The sequence below is a fragment of the Rhipicephalus microplus genome, chromosome 2, assembly GCF_043290135.1.
Source record: "Rhipicephalus microplus isolate Deutch F79 chromosome 2, USDA_Rmic, whole genome shotgun sequence".
NCBI lineage: Eukaryota > Metazoa > Arthropoda > Arachnida > Ixodida > Ixodidae > Rhipicephalus > Rhipicephalus microplus.
This window is the reverse complement of record NC_134701.1, coordinates 291,799,850-291,820,411: the sequence shown is the minus strand read 5'-3', so window position 1 is coordinate 291,820,411 and position 20,562 is coordinate 291,799,850. Positions and strand designations below refer to the sequence as shown.

At 46.5% G+C, this 20,562-nt stretch overlaps 1 protein-coding gene across 3 annotated transcripts in view; it reads left to right on the top strand.

Annotated features, from left to right (window-relative positions):
- The window catches only part of nwk (FCH and double SH3 domains nervous wreck), a 156,823-nt gene that overhangs the window by 15,057 nt on the left and 121,204 nt on the right, over positions 1–20,562 (top strand). For all 3 annotated transcript variants that reach the window (XM_037429187.2, XM_075882255.1, XM_037429181.2), the window contains exons 4-7: positions 3,619–3,704; positions 6,353–6,497; positions 7,564–7,700; positions 14,285–14,348. In XM_037429187.2, coding sequence (XP_037285084.2) covers positions 3,619–3,704; positions 6,353–6,497; positions 7,564–7,700; positions 14,285–14,348 — 432 coding nt within the window. The remainder of the gene's footprint in view (positions 1–3,618; positions 3,705–6,352; positions 6,498–7,563; positions 7,701–14,284; positions 14,349–20,562) is intronic.

The window sequence follows — 20,562 nt, the reverse complement described above, 5'->3', positions numbered from 1 at the left end:
TACTGGGCGTAGGCACGTCAACACGAATCACGCACAGCAGAGAGGGAATGTTAAAGGAAAGAGAAATCATAGTCGAGGAGGTTAACCAAACTTTGTCTTGGTTGGTTACCCGATTGTTTAAGATGGATTACTCACGGGGTTGAGGGAAAGGTGGGTTAATAGAAAGAACAGAGAAGAAGGAACAAGTGTAGGAGGGATCATGTGAACCTGCACAACACGAACTCGCTCTGCTTGTTCACAGGCGCTCGCAAAGTCCGGTCGTCCTCAAGAAGCACAGGAGGGCCTTTCGGGGCTTCGCGCATGTGCGAAACCGTAGGCCAAGATGGCAGGATGCTCTTTTCTGATACTGACCTTGAATACAGACCACGTCGTTTAGTGTGGCAGGATGGGCACAGAAGTCTCATGATGACACCATGTCCTCATCACGTGACATAGCCGTTTGGAAAAAGGTGGCCTGATTCCGGAATTAGTGCAAGATCGTAGGACGCAGCTATCAGGATCATTAAAATAAGCCTCGAACCTCAAAGTAAGCTTAATTTCTCCTGAGAGCATCGGCCTGTGCTCTTCGCAATGATTGCCTGAAGTTACTAGGTTATACAGGCGGACTCGTTGGCATGCTATACTTATAGGGTTTGATTGTGAAAAACTAGAGACAAACGATTGCCAGATCCCACGTACAGTGGTGGGAATCAACCACATGCGAAGCATGAATGAGTAAGGTTGATATGTCACTTTAAATCACCACAACGTACCGAGGCGCACGTAAATTATTCCGTACATGACTTCCATGACATGATTATCATCTTTGCGTCTAGCATTAGTGTTCGTCGTCCATTCACGTCACGTAAAACCGCATTTGGCATATGTGAAGCTAGTGAAACGGCTGCAAGCGAATTATGAGTGTGGTATGTTGTCGTGTTCTTACATGACACTTTTTCATGATTATCGTGTTTACACCACTCAAATACCTTCGTCATCCATTCACGTCAAGCAATACCAAATTTGGTATATGTGAAGCTAGCGAAACGACCACGAGCACGCTATGAGCGTATGGCGTCTAGTATTGACTTGCTTGACATGCATGTCGTGATTTCCGCATCAGGGCCTGTCACTTATGTTCACCATGCAGTCATGTCATACCATACAAGTTTTGCAGTATTTCATGTGAACGAAGCTACAGTAAGATCAGGCAGAGAACCGTAAAATGTAAATCATGACATTCATGATATATATGTCATGATATTCAAGTTCTGACTTGTCTTTTTTGCTCTTCACGCAGTCGTGTGAAGTCATTCCAATTTTGGTATAGATACTACTATACAAACGGCTAGAAGAGCAGGCAGGCAGGCAGGCAGGCAGGCAGGCAGGCAGGCAGGCAGGCAGGCAGGCAGGCAGGCAGGCAGGCAGGCAGATAGATAGATAGATAGATAGATAGATAGATAGATAGATAGATAGATAGATAGATAGATAGATAGATAGATAGATAGATAGATAGATAGATAGATAGATAGATAGATAGATAGATAGATAGATAGATAGATAGATAGATAGATAGATAGATAGATAGATAGATAGATAGATAGATAGATAGATAGATAGATAGATAGATAGATAGATAGATAGACAGATAGATAGATAGATAGATAGATAGATAGATAGATAGATAGATAGATAGATAGATAGATAGATAGATAGATAGACAGACAGACAGACAGACAGACAGACAGACAGACAGACAGACAGACAGACAGACAGACAGACAGACAGACAGACAGACAGACAGATAGATAGATAGATAGATAGATAGATAGATAGATAGATAGATAGATAGATAGATAGATAGATAGATAGACAGACAGACAGACAGACAGACAGACAGACAGACAGATAGATAGATAGATAGATAGATAGATAGATAGATAGATAGATAGATAGATAGATAGATAGATAGACAGACAGACAGACAGACAGACAGACAGACAGATAGATAGATAGATAGATAGATAGATAGATAGATAGATAGATAGATAGATAGATAGAAAGATAGATAGATAGATAGATAGATAGATAGATAGATAGATAGATAGATAGATAGATAGATAGATAGATAGATAGATAGATTCTAGGTGGACGGCGATCGCTTTCCAGCCACACGTACATTCCATCCACACGTACCTTCCACACGTGTTATCGTGGGGAATGTATTACGTTGGTCAAACAGGTCGTTGTATAAATGAGAGGCTGAGGGAACATATGTACAATGTGGATCACTATAAACAAGGATGGCTGTCCGTTCATTGCAGCACGTGTGGCTGCCGGCCAATATTTTCAGAGTGTTCTATTGTTGCTAGATGCAGGGATCGTACCACACGCGAGATCATAGAGGCAGAAAAGATTTGCTCATTGAAAGATGCTTGTGTTAGCACCCCTTCTGTCGCGCTCACCGATAAGGAAAAGTTGTTCTTTTGCTTGTCAATGTGGTGTACTTATGCATTGTCATTGTGTTTCGCGCATGACTAGTGCGACTGGTAACTGTATAAAAGCGAATACCTTCACAAGAAATAAATTGTTGGCAGTTCAGCGCTCTGTCTCGTCTCTTCTCCTGTCCCCTCCTGCCCTGTCGTTTGCACTGGTAAGCACCCTTTATGAGGTTTTCTACCAGTTTCAGTGCTTGCACACTTTGACCGAAATTCGGTGACAGAACTTGACAAACAATGTGATGAATGCAGTTTTCGTGCTCCTGTAGTGAATAGATGATTTTATATATGTAATGAACTGCACCACACGTGTGGAAGATTGCAACTCCGCCGCCGAAACTTTTCAGCCGAGCTGCAGCTTCAGACTTTCCAGTCGGGCATTTACTCCTCTGCGCAGGCTGAACATCTATTTTTGTATCTTTTGTTGTTTTGTACTAAAAGTGAGGGAATATCCATGGGGTATATTATGCGCGACTGGTAGATAAACACACTCGCAATCCGCACTACGGACACAGTGCTAATGACAAGCAGTCACAATGGTTTTTATCACATTTTCTATTTAATTTTCAATAACAAAATTATACCTATTATGTGCTAGTGATTGCGAATTGTTTTTCATTATGTACTTTGCTTTTTATTGTAGAATTTGAATGCTTAGCCTCTAAGGAACCGAATATATTTTCGCTGCAGACGGTACCGCGATGATTTTCGCGGTTGACAAATTCGTTATAAAAAGAAAATGTCACTGAAACGAAGCGCGACCAACCAAAGTTAGCATTTAGTTCACTATTAGCAGTGATTTGCTATATCAGTGTTCACTATAGCTAGGTTCGTCTGTTTGTAGAAATCCAACTATTCTTGCCATGTGATCCTTTTTTGAATAGTTATTACGTTCATTAAAAACGCAAAAGTTATGTAAACTACCAACCACTTACAGGCAGCGCTTTATTGCATGGCCCCAGGTCGTTCAAGGCAGTGTTTTGCTAAGGTTAATTGTGAACAGCAGAGCTCCCTCTGAAAGTCCTTGGCCCACTTTTTTCCGAGCACCGCTGTGTAGATGTGAGCCATGAAGAAGCAGGCGGATTGCCCACACGAATGAGAGACCAGGCCGCACTTAGAGAACTGTTTTTTTGTGATGCAGGCTCTGCTCAAATTGGCGACGACGTACCTGCAGAAGAAGCCTCCTCCCGGTATTGAGATCAAGAGCGAAGACAGCGAAGAGAAAAAGTTAGTAGAAAATCCACGAATGAGTGATTGGACAAATGAGCTGAGCAGAGGCCGATTCTTAAGTCAGTCATTTGATTGATTAATTGATCAATTAGTCATTCAATCAATCAATGAATCAATCAATCAGTGAGTGAGTGAGTGAGAGAGTGAGTGAGCGAGTGAGTCAGTCTTGCATCGAGGTTCGCTGGTATGCTGCGCAGCAAAGATACGCGTACACTAATAGAACTGGCCAAGTACCGACTGAACGAAAATATGGCTGCGCAGTGCTGGCCTATAAATATGTAGGTTCCCTTATCGCCTGACGAAAAGCGTGGATCATAATTATGTAGGTTTCCTTATTGCCCGACGAAACGCGTGGATCATCGGTCCGCAAGTAACTTTTTACGTCTGGACGATGGTGGCATGTGCCTTTGCTAGAAAGAAATATATTGATTGATTCACATGTGGGGTTTAACGTCCCAAAACCACTATATGATTATGAGAGACGCCGTAGTGGAGGGCTCCGGAAACTTAGACCACCTGGGGTTCTTTAACGTGCACCCAAATCTGAGCCCACGGGCCTACAACATTCCACCTCCATCGGAAATGCAGCCGCCGCAGCCGGGATTCGAACCCGCGCCCTGCGGGTCAGCAGCCGAGTACCTTAGCCACTAGACCACCGCGGCGGGGCAGAAAGAAATATATTTGTAACTGCGCTAGAGGCATTTGAAATACTAGCGGGCATTGTTATCAGCTGTTCCAGATTATGCAACAGTAAAAGACGAAGCAAATACATGGCCATATTTTACGAGAAATATGAAAGCTCAGATCGCCATGCCGGAACCGGGATCAGCAACTAATATGCGGCTAGAGGGGCCTTGGTAAGTACACAAAAATGATTGCTTCCCAGGGTTTTATAATAATAATTCTTACTGTTTTATTTCGCGAATCTATGCCATAATTATCAGGGATGCCGTAGAGGAGGGCTCCAAAAATATTGACTATCTCGCGTTCACTACTGGTCCTCCTCTCAAATCTAAGCGCACTGGTCTCTAGCGTTTCAACTGCACCAAAATGTGGAAGCAGTGGCCTTCTTTCGCTACCGATGCCTTCGGGCCAGTTTACGAGCATTGTAGCCACCTCTAAAAATGCTGCACACAGTCGCCGCAAAAAAAAAAGAACACTCAGTGACAGCATTCAGCACATGCGACAAAAAAATGTTGCGGGTATCTGATATTTCATTGCGTTTCTGTCGGCCCATCGCGTTACACATAACGATTCCTAAAATATAACGGCGATGGTGCAACTGCATGGTTTTCTGTTGTTACCGTATATGTTCTGCAGTCCGGTAAATTTTCATTTCATGATTGTTAATAATCAGTTACGTTTCGTCCTGAAACATGGCATTGTCGGTGACGACTAAAGATTTGCCCTAGAAAGAAGCGTCTCTTATTCGCCTGTGCAAGACGTGTGCATTCAGCTGGGCTTGATAGTTTTCATTGTAATAATGTGTGTTCGTTGCCACTGTGAATATTACGCCTATTCATAAGTGAAGTTTGTCACTACTACTTCCAACACTACGTTTTTTCGAGCAGTGATGTTGGAACCCTTGCTGAAGTTTGCCAGGAGGCTTACCTTTCTTTTTTTATTATTGAAAGTCAGCGACACCAACGGGCGTGTGCAGTGAAAATCAACCACCTAAAATAAGCGGCAGATTCTTGACGCCACGGAAAATGAGCAAGTGCAATCGGATGAGGCATCGATGTGCATTGTTTTTGAGTGGAACAGGAACTGCTGCGTGTGGAGCTTACACATTTATTCTGGAGTCGTAACCTACTGCAGTATTTCTCTTACCGGTCGATGTTCTGCTTTTAAATTGCGAATTTACAAATCCGTGTTACTTCCGGTACATCAGTTTGAATTGGAAAAGTGCTTGGACTTTCGCCACTCCCAGATAATCCAGATAATCAAATAATGAAGCATTCTTCAGAATATTTTAATCAACACAAGCTTATCGTACTGTCCATAATTGCTCTTATTGGTCTGTCTGATATTGTTGAGTCATTATTCACTATATATCATGGTCGAGATTCATGTAAGTGCATAAAGATATTTGTACACATATTCTATCCGCGATATGGCCTCTCTGTGTGCACTGGACTGTACCCTTATAGTGCTCATGCTTGACGCCCCATATTTTATAGATGTACAGCCAATCATTTTTTTAATACCAGAACGTGCGAGCGTCGAGCACCCAGTCAATGAGCTCTGTTTAACGAAGCACATTGCCAAAATAAAAGAGAATGCGTGTGTGTCGGCGATGAGCACTCCTGTAGAGCTGACTTCTGCTAGGCTGTTCCGGGAACAGGACACCTGGAACAAGTGCATGAAGACTCAATCGTCAATGCTCGCGCTTTCATGTTTAAGGAAAAGGTGCATCAATTTTTTATTCTTTTTTTCTTCCTAGATTTATTGTTTTGTGTCTTGAATTTACTACCATGTTGATGGGATAGCCTGCTCGAACGTAGCCTACCCTCTCATATTTTTATCCACAAATAAATTAATTAAGAACGTTGTACCATAACGTGTAGACATTGTCTTTATATATATCGCAATGCAATACTGGACAAGAAACAAAAAAAAAACTTTTGTTGTTGGTCGTGTACAAGGACCGTGTACGGCGTGTGGCGTATGCTTCTGGACGAGACCGAAAAGATCGCCAAGGCACGGCTGGCTGCTGCAGAGGTTTTTTCACAGCAAATATCGGAAAATGCCAAAAACGTCCGGGCCAACAAGCTACACGTGGCCAAAAAGGTACTTATCCTTTCAATCTTTACTTGCTTTAAAGATGTTTAAAGATATTTATATGAATAGGTGCCGGTGCTTCTAGAGCAAAGACAACTCGTTCAGACCACAGCATGGATAAATATTTGTAGCGTTTCGCACTAGCAGATGTAAAAGTTGTTCAATATCTAATATTGACTTAATAATTATTAGAAAAAATAATTCCCCAGATAATCAATTACCACAATAATCGCGCAGTGAAGCAGTTTTACCAAGAAAAAAAATTGCCAGATCCCACGTACAGTGGGAATCGATGATATGCGAAGCACAAATAAGGAAGGTTTATATGTCAGTTTCAAATAAGAACAACGCTATGAGGCGGAGGTAAATTATGCCGTACATAACTCTCATATCATAATTGTTACGCTTATTAAACTAATGCTTGCAGCTTTTACCGCAGACTGTATGGCCACTCATTCAGTCTTCTTGGTATTGATACTTAGTCTACTTGCTATTTGACAACTACCTTTAACTCGACATTTGAGAGAATGGGGAATCTTCTATGTCGAGAACGATTTTTATAGCAGTGCAAATAAATTATTTACATATTGAAGGAAGAGTACTTCAGTACTTCATTGTTTTTCATTTCATCCTATTAAGGTGAGAGGTCTAAACGCGTCAACAAACACGAAAGTGCACCATCAGTGGCCTCATAGTCAACCTGAGAATTGAAATAAATTATCATGCCCCTATGCATTACCATCACGGCGTCATAGATAACCAACATTTGTGATGCCAAAATGATCTCATTTTGACGGATATAAGACGACACATAACAGGACGAGACAAGATGTCATCACATGACATCGTCGTTTGGCCAAAGGTGGGCCGGTCACGGAGGCAGTGCAAAAGCAGACAAGGTGCAGCGATGACAGCAATTTCCTCTTGCTATTCCTTTCTATGGTGCCTTTCTGGCTGCATAAAACATTCACTTGTCTGTAAATCATCCGTGAAACGTATTGTATTTCGTTTGTTTGTTTGCTTGCTTGCTTGTTTGTCTCTGGCATCAGAGCGAGTGATTACGTTGTGTGCACAGTGCTTCGACAACCTGCGCCGAATCCAGGACGAAGTGCAACAGTGCGTGCAGGAGGTGGACAAGACCAAGAAGCTGTACTTCGAGGAAGAGCACATGGCGCACGAGGCACGGGACAAGGCGCACGATGCGGAGGAAAAGTGAGCATTTGTAAAATGATTTAGTTAGAAGGTTACTAAGGGTTACGGAGGGAACGCAGTTAGTGAGTATGAGGGATCGGGCAATTTTCGACTCTTTGTAGTATGACGTATCCATGTCATATCATGTTTTGCCTAAAATTACACTTGCTTCAAGGAAATCTTCGCGCAGATGCATGTTCTGCTGTGCGTGGGTGGTCTTAATTAGGACGCACCTTAAGACAGGCATTTGTTTGCATACTCGAATACCATTATTATGGCACACTGCAGATTTCATTGCTGAGCAAGGCCTCTTGACATGGCGATATGTGGAAGAGAGCTCCGGTCGAATTCTCTCTCTGCTTTCAGTGACTCCTAGCATACTTTCATGACTCATAATTTTGCTATAAAGCGACAACTTCATGCCAATATAGCGGTAAAAAATATCAGGCCTTCACGCAGACTAATTGTAAGCCTTTACTGAGAAAAGATAGGGGTGCAGTTACCAAAGTATTACTTGGCATTTATTGACGTTACCGAATCGTTCGAGAATAGTTTGCTTGAAGCAAGCATGTTTACCGCTTTTTATTACTGCAGAGAAGTGAGTTTGATGGGATGACCGTCAGGCCGCAGCAGCTCAATAAAATACTTCGCCGTTCGACATACTCATTGGAAACTTACATCTCGTGCAGTGCCCGGCTTGTGCTAGTCCCCTGTCCTTACGCCACTTGATATAGATGGTTTCAAGATTGCACGTGTTGTATCCCAAAAAACGCCTAAAGTCAAAAGTAAGAGCACGTTTTAAAGTTTTTTTTTCAAGGGTAAGCAAAGTGTTTTTTAAGCTTTTCAGGTAAAAGAAACGTGCGCAAAGTACAAGAAAATCTCTTAGAGCTTCTATGCAGGTCGTAATAGAATTTATTTGACTATATTTTCCCCTATTGGGAAAGTGTAGAAAATGAGCAGGCTATTTTTTAAAGCTATTTTAGCTTACCAATGCTATTTCGACACATCGGTGCCCGAAGCCGGATGTCGTCAAGAGCCCGTGCATGTAAACAGTGAAAGGGTCTATAGGCAGTTGATTTTTATATATTGAAAGAACATGACCTTGGGAATGTTGGTGGTCCACTTTAACTCACATTTCTCTCATTTTGTATTTAGAAGACTGTAGAATAGGGCGTGTTGGTACAGCGTGATTTTGATTGCAAATAAAAGCACCTCGGACAGGAGTGGACAAAAGAGAGCATCTCTGTTTCGTCCTCTCCTTCGGTAATTACGCTAACTTGCTCTGATAGCTTCATTTTATTATTTCTCCATGTGTGCAGGTCACCCCAATGTCACGCAGCACGATTTAAAAAAAAAAAACGTCGTTACACGACGCACACCTCGCGCATATTCTTCCCGTATACTGTGGTAGGAACTACTGACTTTTTCGTTAATTAGGCATGGTTATTTAGTACTAATTATGTTGCCAAATCTGAAGGCGCTCACTGTATCAATAAAATGTCAATGAGGTACACGTGCGCGTGCTCAAATCATATATCGTTGTGCTATTTTCAGCCATGTAATACTTACCTGCCCAATGTTTCTAGTTGCTAACGAAAGCATGGCATGTATGAACAACACATGACAACGCTCCCACCCACAAGAGGTGGGAGCGTAGTGCTGACTTGCCACGTCACAACCCGCTACGGTGGTCTAGTGACTGACGTACTCGGCTGCTGACCCGCAGGTCGCGCCCCGCCGCGGTGGTCTAGTGGCTAAGGTACTCGGCTGCTGACCCGCATGGCGCGGGTTCGAATCCCGGCTACGGCGGCTGCATTTTCGATGGAGGCGGAAATGTTGTAGGCCCGTGTGCTCAGATTTGTGTGCACGTTAAAGAACCCCAGGTGGTCGAAATTTCCGGAGCCCTCCACTACGGTGTCTCTCATAATCATGAAGTGGTTTTGGGACGTTAAACCCCACATATCAATCAATCATCAACCCGCAGGTCGCGGCATCCATTACTTGCCCCTGCGGCCACTTTTTTGATAGAGGCGAAAATGCTTGAGGCCCGTGTGCTGAGATTTAGGAGCACGTTAAAAAACCCCAGGTAGTCAAAATTTTCAGAGTCCTCCACTACGGCGTCTCTCATAATCATATGGTAGTTTGGGTACGTAAAACACCAACAAAACATTGCCCCGTATCTGCATGTTCATCTGCAAATGTCGTTTAAAGACGATAGCCTTGCGTGTAGAGAGAGTGAACAAGACATTTATTTGGTGTTCTGCGCAAAAAAATCGGTAAATGGTATTCTGAAGGGGCTGCGTTAGAGTGCCTCGAGCGTGCAGCGGAGGCGAGCAAACGCACCAAGCCACACCATGGATGGATGGATGGATGGATATGGCTGTACCCTTTAGATCGGGCGGTGGCTAGCCCCACCAAGCCGTAATACCTAATGAACCAAAAACTATATTAATTTTTTTCCTTAAAAAGTGAGTTTGAGGATTCGTACTTTGCAGTGAAGAGTTTAATTTTCACTCGTGCCTTGACTTTAGCCACCAATCAGATAACCTCCGCCTAGTTAAGTCTACCCGCTTAAAGTTTATTTTGCCCTCCCGGTCCCTAAACCCCAGTGCTTTGAAAAACTCTGCGCCATCATCCTGAACTATAGGGTGAAGCCCTTTACAGAACATTATCAAGTGTTCGGCAGTTTCTTCTTCCTCTCCACACGCACTGCATACTGTGTCTACCCCTTCGTATTTGGCCCGATATGTCTTGGTTCGCAGTACTCCCGTGTTGGCCTCAAACAGTAGAGAACTACCCCGAGTATTATCATAGATCCTTTCCTTGGCAATTTTCTGCTTAAAAGTTCGATAGATCTCTAGTGCTGACTTCTTAATCATGCCCATTCTCCACATGTCACTCTCCGTTTCCTTCACTTTCTTCTTAACCGATAGTTCTTTTTGGTTTGGCCACCTGCTGTTTTCTAAGTATTTGCCAGTCAACTTCCTGGTTCGCTTCCTCCATTTTGTATCGACATTCTTCATGTACAAGTAGCTTAAAACCTTCCTAGCCCAACGCTCTTCCCCCATTTCTCTCAATCGCTTCTCAAATTTTATCTTGCTGCTAGCTTCCCTGCCCTCAAATGATGTCCATCCCATATCACCTTGTACTCCCTGATTTGGTGTATTCCCGTGAGCTCCTAAAGCAAGCCTACCTATATTCCACGTTGCTTAATTTCTAATCTTGCTTGAACTTCTGATCTTATGCACAAGACCGCATTGCCGAACGTCAGCCCAGGAACCATGACCCCTTTCCATATTCCTCTCACAACATCATACCTATTGTAATTCCAAAGTGCCCTATTTTTCATGACTGCTGCATTCCTGTTACCTTTAGTCGTCACGTATATTTCGTGTTCCCTCAGATGCTTGGTCCCATCCCTTATCCATACGCCCAGATATTTGTATTTATCTGTCATCTCTAGCGTGACGTCCTGTATCCTAAGCTCACTACCTTCGTTGTCATTGAAAATCATGACTGCTGATTTTTCCTCACTGAATCTAAAATCTCACCTATCTCCCTCATTACCGCCGATGTCCATCAATCTCTGCAAATCTTCCTTGTTGTTGGCCATTAGCACTATATCATCTGCGTACATTAAGGCTGGTAGTGCCTGATCAATAAGTTTTCCTTGTTTGACAAAGAGAGGTCGAATCCCAGTACACTTCCCTCTAATTTTGCCTCTAATCCTTGTAGGTACATCATGAATAATAAGGGTGACAGGGGGCACCCCTGCCGAAGCTCCCGTTTTACCTCTGCAGGCTTGGATACCTGTTTTTCCCACTTTATAACTACCTTGTTACCTTTATAGATACCCTTTAAAAGATTAGTGACTACATGTTCCACGCCTAGTGTGTCCAGTATTCCCCACAATTCCTCTTGTACCACGCTATCGTACGCTCCCTTGATATCCAAAAATGCTAGCCGCAGGGGCCTGTGTTCCTTTTCTGCTATTTCGATGCACTGCGTCAGTGAGAACAGATTGTCTTCCAACCTCCTGTGTTTCCGAAACCCATTCTGCAGTTCCCCTAGCACCCCCTCATCCTCTATCCATGCCTGCAGTCTTTCCTTTATAATCTGCATCGCCAGCCTGTAGACCACTGATGTCACTGTTATAGGACGGTAGTTGTTTATGTCAGCTTTGTCCCCCTTTCCTTTATAGATCATGCTCATCCTGCTAAATTTCCATCCATCGGGAACTTCACCATCGATTATTATTGTGCTCACTGCCTCTCTCAAAGCCTGCTTAGACTTCAGACCTAATGTCTTTATCAGCCTAATTGTAATGCCATCTGGGCCTGTTGATGTACTACTAGGAACCCTTTTCTCAGCCCTTTCCCACTCTTGTTGTGAAAATGGAGCCATTGCACCACTTGATTCCTCCTTGCCTATTGTGGTGCATAACGTACTTCTTTGTTGAAATTTTTCTGTCACCCTTTTTCTTATATATTCAATAGCTGCGTCTCCTTCTAGCCTAGCACCTTGGGCTGTAGTTATAAAACTCTGCTCTAGGCTCGTCTCATTTCTTAGGGAGTTTAGATGGTTCCAAAATTTCGCAGCTGCCTTTCTATCTTTTTTATGTACTTCTTCCAGCCACTGAGCTCCCTTCCTTCTAATCTTTTCATTAATCAGAAGGGATGCATCCCTTCTACAGCTTAGAAAGGTTGCCCATTTTCTTTTAACATCATCTATCGGTTCACCCCGCTGCTTAGCATGTCTGTGTTCCCTAGAGGCTTCCTGACGTTTTGCTATGGCTCTCTTAACTTCCTCATCCCACCAATTTTTGGGTTTGTGTCTTCTTTTCCGGGGTGACTTGTCACGCGTCTTAGCAAGCTCTAGCTAAAAGAGTCTAATTAGATTCGTGTATGTCCACACTGTCTTATTATCCTCCGTGATTACTTTCTCAATTTGTTTAGTGGCTATTTCAATTTGCCTTTCTGGATAAAACTTTTCCTGTAGTTGCTCATCTTGTCGCCTTTCCACTTTCACTGCTCTTGCAAAACTTAGCTTGATACGTTAGTGATCGCTACCCAGACTTCTGGAGCCACTTTCATCTATGTGCATTCCCCTGAGCTTATCATACATCCTATGTGACATCAGTGCATAATCTATCGTCGACTGAATCCTTCCTACCTCCCATGTTATTTGCCCTTCGCACTTCTCAGTACTGTTGCAAATAGTGAAATCAAGCCTTTCACACTTATCCATGATCATTTTGCCTGTCGGGTCGGTATACCCATCTATATCTTCTATGTGCGCATTCATGTCTCCTAGTATAATTATCTCGCACTCTCTTCCTAACTCCTGAATGTCCTTTGATATACACTCTACCACTGCCTGGTTTTCCTCTCTGGCCTTTGCTCCCGTCCACAAGTATATGAAACCAAGGAGTGTCATTTGACCTGCCACTTTCCCTTTTAGCTATTATTGTTCCTTGCACTCCTGGTTGACCCTTTGCCAGTCTGTACTTTTATGAATGAATGCCCCAATACCACCCCCTTTCTGCTGCCTTCTGTTCGATTACACCACACGTGAGGCATGAGCGCCATCTGGCAGTTTTCTTAGAAAACAAAGTGCGTGGCTCTGAGATGGGTAAGCGCGCCCATCTCAGAGGTGATAAGGTGTAGAACGCAAGGCGATGGTTATGTGCCACCGCCGTCTCGTTGTAGCAAAGCGTTGGAAACACTCGCCTTTCCGTGCAAGCGTTCCATGGTGAGCGCTGCGTGATAAGCGCTGCGGTCCTTAAAATTACTTATGTATGCCTTTTCTGGTAAAAAACGCAAATACAGATCATATACGTGTTGTTATGGTGCCCAAGACATGCGCAATAATTGCTTTTAATTGACTATTTCACAAGCATGAACGCTCAACTTTGAGCAACATTGGTGGGCGCTTCGGATAGGGTCGACATTTTCAAGTACCCGATGCTGTTAAGAGTGGACAAACAGACAATTGTACAGTCAGACAGACAGACCGAAATTTTTGCGTCGAAGGTCCCCAAGGAAGACTAGCGTCATTAATAATAATAATATTGCTCCCTCACAGTGATCCCGTTTGAAGTCGCTGCTTCCCGATGTGCGTTGCTCTCTGGTCAGGTATTTCTTTTTGCATATTTCGTGAGCTTTTTGAATTAGCCAGTGCGGGCGTAATTAGAGTACTGTTAAAAATAGCACAGTTTGATGTCGATTAGGCAAGCCTACAGGCTCATGTGCCTCATTGAGATTTTAATTATTAGCTGAACGGTTCAGTTGAGAACGTAATTAGGATTAATTAATGGAACCTCATTAATAAAAATGTAGTGGCACTGGCTACTACAGTTACACGGAACAACTTACGTTAAGTGTGCGTCGCTGAACGACGTCCCCTCGTTTTTTAATGGGGTGCTTTGTGACTTATTATTATCTGCAAATATATATATATAGTACACAAAGGCACAAGTCACTGACGTGACCGTGTCTTACCTCTTTGTGCTATCCTTTTTATGCACTACATTTGTTAATACTTTTCATATTGTGTCAATTTTGATGACAACAAAACACTGCATATTTTCTTTTCTTCTTTTTCAGGCTGAAAAAGAAGAAAGGTCGAATATTCCAGTCAATCACTTCTCTGCAAAAGAGCAGCCAAAAAGTACGTATCTGATTCAACTCCTAACGAAAGACAGCCATAAGTGAGTTGATTGTGGCCCTTCGTGGTATTAATTATGGAGCGTTGTATAATTTCACCGCTTTCGCAATGATACATTTATTTGTGTGTCATGCTACAGGCCATGTGTACTGTCTATCAGTTTTTGTGTTTTCATAGATTCTGGTTCACGGCCATTGCGAAATGTACGAGCCACCATAACACGTACCGCGTGACTGTTAAATAAAACAAAAGATATTTTTTAAATTTTAATTGCGCTGATATTTTGTCATATTAGGATAACAATACTTTATAGAATGATACAGAAAATTATGTCAAGTCTGTGTCGTAGCTGAGATAAAATGAAGCTGAACAGGAAGTGGCAATTTTCATCCTAATGTCTTCCGCTTGCCAAGTTAGATCGGAATGAATCGTTCATGAGCGCAACTCGATATGCTCGCTACGTTTTCAGGTTCCGCTCCAATTAAGGCCTTGCTTCTATTTTTCATTTATTTTTATGGTCATATCATTTCGACGTAACAGAACAAAATACGCAAAATGTGTATAATAATACGAACTGATATGAAATGCTGTTCTTGAGAAACTTTCCGATGGAGGCGGAAATGTTGTAGGCCCGTGTGCTCAGATTTGGGTGCACGTTAAAGAACCCCAGGTGGTCTAAATTTCCGGAGCCCTCCACTACGGCGTCTCTCATAATCATATGGTGGTTTTGGGACGTTAAACCCCACATATCAATCATCAATGTTCTTGAGAAAGACAAGAATAAAAAGTGATATCCTTTGACTGCAAAGCTTTATCAAGCGTGTAGAAGATGATACATACACACGAATCGTTTACCGTATCTTTAAAAAATATAACAATGTTTGATTGTCGTGTTAGTGGTAAACCACGATTTATTTAATTTGTCCGCTGCGAAACTCAGTTGCCAAGTTTCGCTAAGAAAATGATGGCTTCAAAGAAATCTTCAAATTTAGATGACCCTATTGTGTGAGTGATCAGATGAACTGCAGTCGCAGAGTGAGAGCCATCATGATCAGCATCATCATCAGCCTGACTACGTCCACTGCAGAACAGATGACTCTCCCATGTTCCAGTCAACTTGGTCCTGTGCTTGCTGCTGCCACTTTATACACGCAAACATCTTAATCTCATCTTCCCACCTCACTTTCTCGTTCCTCCTAAGCCACTTGTTTTCTCTGGGCATCCAGAGAAGACAAGTGGGTTACTTAGGACAGGTAGTAACCCCGGAGCCGAACCACAATATTAAAGTAACCAGAACAATAAGAATGGGGTGTATCACATTTGGCAAGCACTCTCAAATCATGATTGGTAGATTGCCACTATTCCTCAAGGGGAAGATGTATAACTGCATCTTGCTGCTGCTTACGTATACGGAGCAGAAACCTGGAGGCTTACAACGAGGCTTCAACTTGAATCGAGGACGATGCACCGAGCGATGAAAAGGAAAATGACAGGTGTAACCTTAACATACAAGAAGAGTTCAAAATGGATCAGGAAACAAGCATATTGCTGCGACAGGTTCGCCACATTCAAGTAGCCCGCCACAATCATCGTCACCAGCACCAGCAAGACCCGGCTCGGCTGGCATGCGCCACGCGTTCGGACGTTCAACAACGAGGAAGAGGAAGTTAGTCAGATCTGTGCCACTCGGCTACTCGAACTTGACGACCATAGTTTTTAGAATCGTGGGCACAAGTTGTGGTGTACACGTATCCCGAAGGAGTACGGCCACCAGCGTGGGTCCGGTCTTAGCGAGCCGCAGGGCACGCGTCAACCGTCGCCGTGGCGGGAAACACGATACTGCTCAAGTCGCAACACTTTATTGTGGCAACACCAACGCAGTACAGCCCGTTGCAAAAAGGCGCGGCGGGAAAGCAAGTAGGCTTATCCACGCCACGGGCACAAAGTACTACACAGGGGTGCCACGAGCACGTCTCCGCGGTAAAGGTGATCCACGGAGACACCGGGACAAAGGGCCCGGTTGCTCGAGCGAGGGCAAAGGCGCTCGCGTTGGCTTCGAAGGGAGACGGGTCGGCGTAGCGAGGCCACGCACTAGGACACCGTACTGCCCTTCGGCCGTGAGTACGCAGCGGGGCAACAAAAGGTGAGCGTTCGCATCGGGCGCGAGGCGCCGTCAGCGAAGTCCGACGAGCCCCGAGCGACGGGACTCGACGGACGGAAAAGAATGCGTGGCTCACCGTTTGAAGTCCCGGACTGTACTCCCCGCTCCCGACGCAGCGCGCGAAAACCTCTCGGGGGGTCCCCGCGCGCGGCGCCACAGTCGACATCCGCTACCGGGTGAGGGAGTTAAACGTCACTCCGCCCTTCCCAGCGCGGCTGACGGCAAAGGAGGGTAGGCATGTCGGGACATGAGAAAAGAGGCGGCAAAGCCCGCGCAAAGGCAGCGGGCCAGCCTCAATTCCCACATCCCCCTCTCCTAAATTTGCCCTTTACCGGTCTGCAAAAGGCAGCCGGGCGTCACCCATGCAGTTAAAATGACACTGCTATGAGCGACAGCTAACCTCAGTTCAGCCCTGCTACTGCTGCTAAAAAAATGATTACAAAGGAGAAACATAAACATAAATAACAAAATAAGCACATAACACTATAAAACAGTTGCGAAAGGGAGCACAGAAAAGTGGGATTAGTGTTCGTGGTGCTGAAGCGGGAATAGCGTCCACTGCGCGGAGGGGCGGAAAAGGGCGTGACAGTGTCCGCTCTGTGCGATGCCCGAGTGCGAGGTCAGAGGTACCGGAAGGGGGGGCTCACTGATGGCTCGTTGCTGGTCTTGTTAAGCAGCGAGTCCGACGAACGCTGCCTCGGCTGTGCTTCGGAGGCCCCGCATTTCTGGCTCGATGATGAAACTGGAACGTTGCGCGAAGCCGGGCCTCTCCAGTGCTCAGGGAGGCCGACCCAAATTGGCTGCGAATGGCGTTGGCCGGCAGCATATAGCTGCTTTCAGCTGGCCTCGCGCAGGAGCCATGGTGGTAAAGGCAGCGGGGCTTCTTCGACGACGGCCGAGAGCAGAGCACAGCCAGACGGTCAGATGTCAGTGGGTCAATGACCCCCCAGTACCTCCAGCGTCCGCATCGATGGGGGAAGCCATGACGCACTCTTCGCGGGGCTCGCACTGAAGCGTCACGCACTTACACACGCACACACACCGCCGACGGCTGCGCGAGCGTAGGCACAAAGCGTCCTTCGTCTCTCTCCCCCGGCAAGCACCGACACTCAAGGTCACACACAGCTCCCTTCGCGGTAGACGAAACGAACACGAAAAAAAAAGTAAACACAGAGCATACTGACACTAAACATCTGGCAAAAAAAACAAAATACACAAATAACTCTTAATATTAGACAAAAATAAACATAAAATACACATGAACACTTCAAAAAAAAAAAAAAAAGGAAACACTGGCAGCAGACAGGGCGGGGTCAACTCCTTTACGAGAAAAAGGCCGTAAAGAAGCTAACCTATACTGAGGCTAGACAGTAAAACTGAGGGCCTTCGGTTGCGGAGAAGTCCGCCGTCCGGCGCGAAATCACAAAGGTGACCGCTTCCTCAGATTATACCGGTGCGGGGTCCGAATGCGGTCCGCCGCTCCGGGTGTGCCCGTTGCTTGCGCGAAGTGCCGCAGGGCACTGGCGCAAGCTCGTCAGACCATGACAAAGGGCTTCAGGTCTGCGATGTGGGCACGGCTGAGTTTTCCCAAAGGGGATCTTTCAGCTAGTACGCGCCACGGACGCTCACTGACAATCGGTTCATAAGACCGGGCGGCTGTCCAACCCTTGGCTCAACCGTTTGTCAGACGTGGCAGGCACCGAATAGCGATAAAAGCCACGCTTCGTGCCGGGCCAGGTCACAACATCGCTCAGTTTGCAAAAACTTTCGAGCCACTCAGGTGACCGGCCATGGGTTCGTCGTGAGAGGATCGCAACAGTGCGGCTCTCAGACTTTTGGGCATAACCACCTTAAACGGGTCTATGGACTCGTCGTCAGTGGCTATATATTTCAGCAGGAGCCCGTCATGGTCCAGCAAAATGAATCCGCCGGGGACTCAGCGACACACGCTATTTCAGCCCCCTAATCGCGCCCGCCGCAGAACAAGCAGCGTAACGGCGCTCCGCGCCTCGTCAAGACGGTTTAACGGCGCCCGCCGCAAAGCAAGCAGCGTATACGGCGCTCCGTCCCTCCGAGACTCGAAACGGATCACTCTGCTGAGCCTTCAGTAGCTCTTCGCTGCCGAAAGCAATTCCCATTCTCCCAAATGGGGGAGTCTGGTATCGCGCCCACTCAGGACCGCAGCAACCGCCGCGTGAGTCGGCGTTACGGGTTCGCTCTCGGCCTCGTGGCCTTCGGAAAGCTCCCCCGCTCGGCCGCTTCGCGGTGCGCCGCTTACCTGGATAGCAGCCAAGGTTTGTCCGCATGGGGACTCACCCTTCTCGCCGAATGGCGGCGAAGCTGCTGTTTCGCCCCCGACGCTTGCATGTGCTAAGGCACCGCGAGCGGCCGTCGCACCGAAATCCAGGTTCTCGGCAGACAACAAGGGGCACGAGATAGCGCGTCAGCTACCACGTAGGAGTGTATTCACCACAAAAAGGGGTGACGACACAGGCGAGCGCCGAAGGGCGCCCGTCGATAGAGGCGGTGGCCTCTTGGTGCAACGCGGCATGCCACGAAGCAGACAACGTTCGGGTAGGGCAAGAGGCCCATTCCGAAGCGACGCGCCATCTCCAAACGGAGCGGCTAGGCGCCTCGTGTCGTCACCGCAATAGGGGGTGCCGACACGGACGGGCGTCGGAGGCGCTTGTGCGTAACGTTCGGGTAGGGCAAGAGGCCCATTCCGAAGCGACGCGCCATCTCCAAAGGGAGCGGCTAGGCGCCTCGTGTCGTCACCGCAATAGGGGGTGCCGACACAGACGGGTGCACAAGGGTTCCCATCAATAGAGGCAATGGCCTCCGTGTGCAACGCGGCATCCGCTAAAAAGGGACAGCGGACAAAAGTCCCGCGAAGCAGCCATGTTGCGACGAGCCCGAATCGCGCAGGCGAACTGACTCGCTAAGAGCAATCAAAAGCTAGAGCTTTTGATACCGCGTTGGGCGCCAGTGTGGTGTACACGTATCCCGAAGGAGTACGGCCACCAGCGTGGGTCCGGTCTTAGCGAGCCGCAGGGCACGCGTCAACCGTCGCCGTGGCGGGAAACACGATACTGCTCAAGTCGCAACACTTTATTGTGGCAACACCAACGCAGTACAGCCCGTTGCAAAAAGGCGCGGCGGGAAAGCAAGTAGGCTTATCCACGCCACGGGCACAAAGTACTACACAGGGGTGCCACGAGCACGTCTCCGCGGTAAAGGTGATCCACGGAGACACCGGGACAAAGGGCCCGGTTGCTCGAGCGAGGGCAAAGGCGCTCGCGTTGGCTTCGAAGGGAGACGGGTCGGCGTAGCGAGGCCACGCACTAGGACACCGTACTGCCCTTCGGCCGTGAGTACGCAGCGGGGCAACAAAAGGTGAGCGTTCGCATCGGGCGCGAGGCGCCGTCAGCGAAGTCCGACGAGCCCCGAGCGACGGGACTCGACGGACGGAAAAGAATGCGTGGCTCACCGTTTGAAGTCCCGGACTGTACTCCCCGCTCCCGACGCAGCGCGCGAAAACCTCTCGGGGGGTCCCCGCGCGCGGCGCCACAGTCGACATCCGCTACCGGGTGAGGGAGTTAAACGTCACTCCGCCCTTCCCAGCGCGGCTGACGGCAAAGGAGGGTAGGCATGTCGGGACATGAGAAAAGAGGCGGCAAAGCCCGCGCAAAGGCAGCGGGCCAGCCTCAATTCCCACAAAGTTCGCCCTAATAAAGTCGCTTGTTTTTTTAACCTGTCGGCGTCAGCATCGCTACATTTCTGGTGGAGTTGCTGGGTTATGAATCGAAGCCCCACGACCTCAAGACAGCGTAGCCCCGACGACCAGCGTATCAACCCCGTGGAAGTGACTCCTGTACACCAGAGGGCAAGTCGCCGTCTTCGAGGTGACTCACCTGAGTTCGGTCCTCTTCACTTCATACCAAGGGGAATTCAAACGATGGATGCCACCACTATGACTAGCCAGGTAACACCGGCACAAGTGTTCATTAGCCAACCGCACCAGCCGCCAGTTTTCCACGGCGACTCGTACGAGGATGT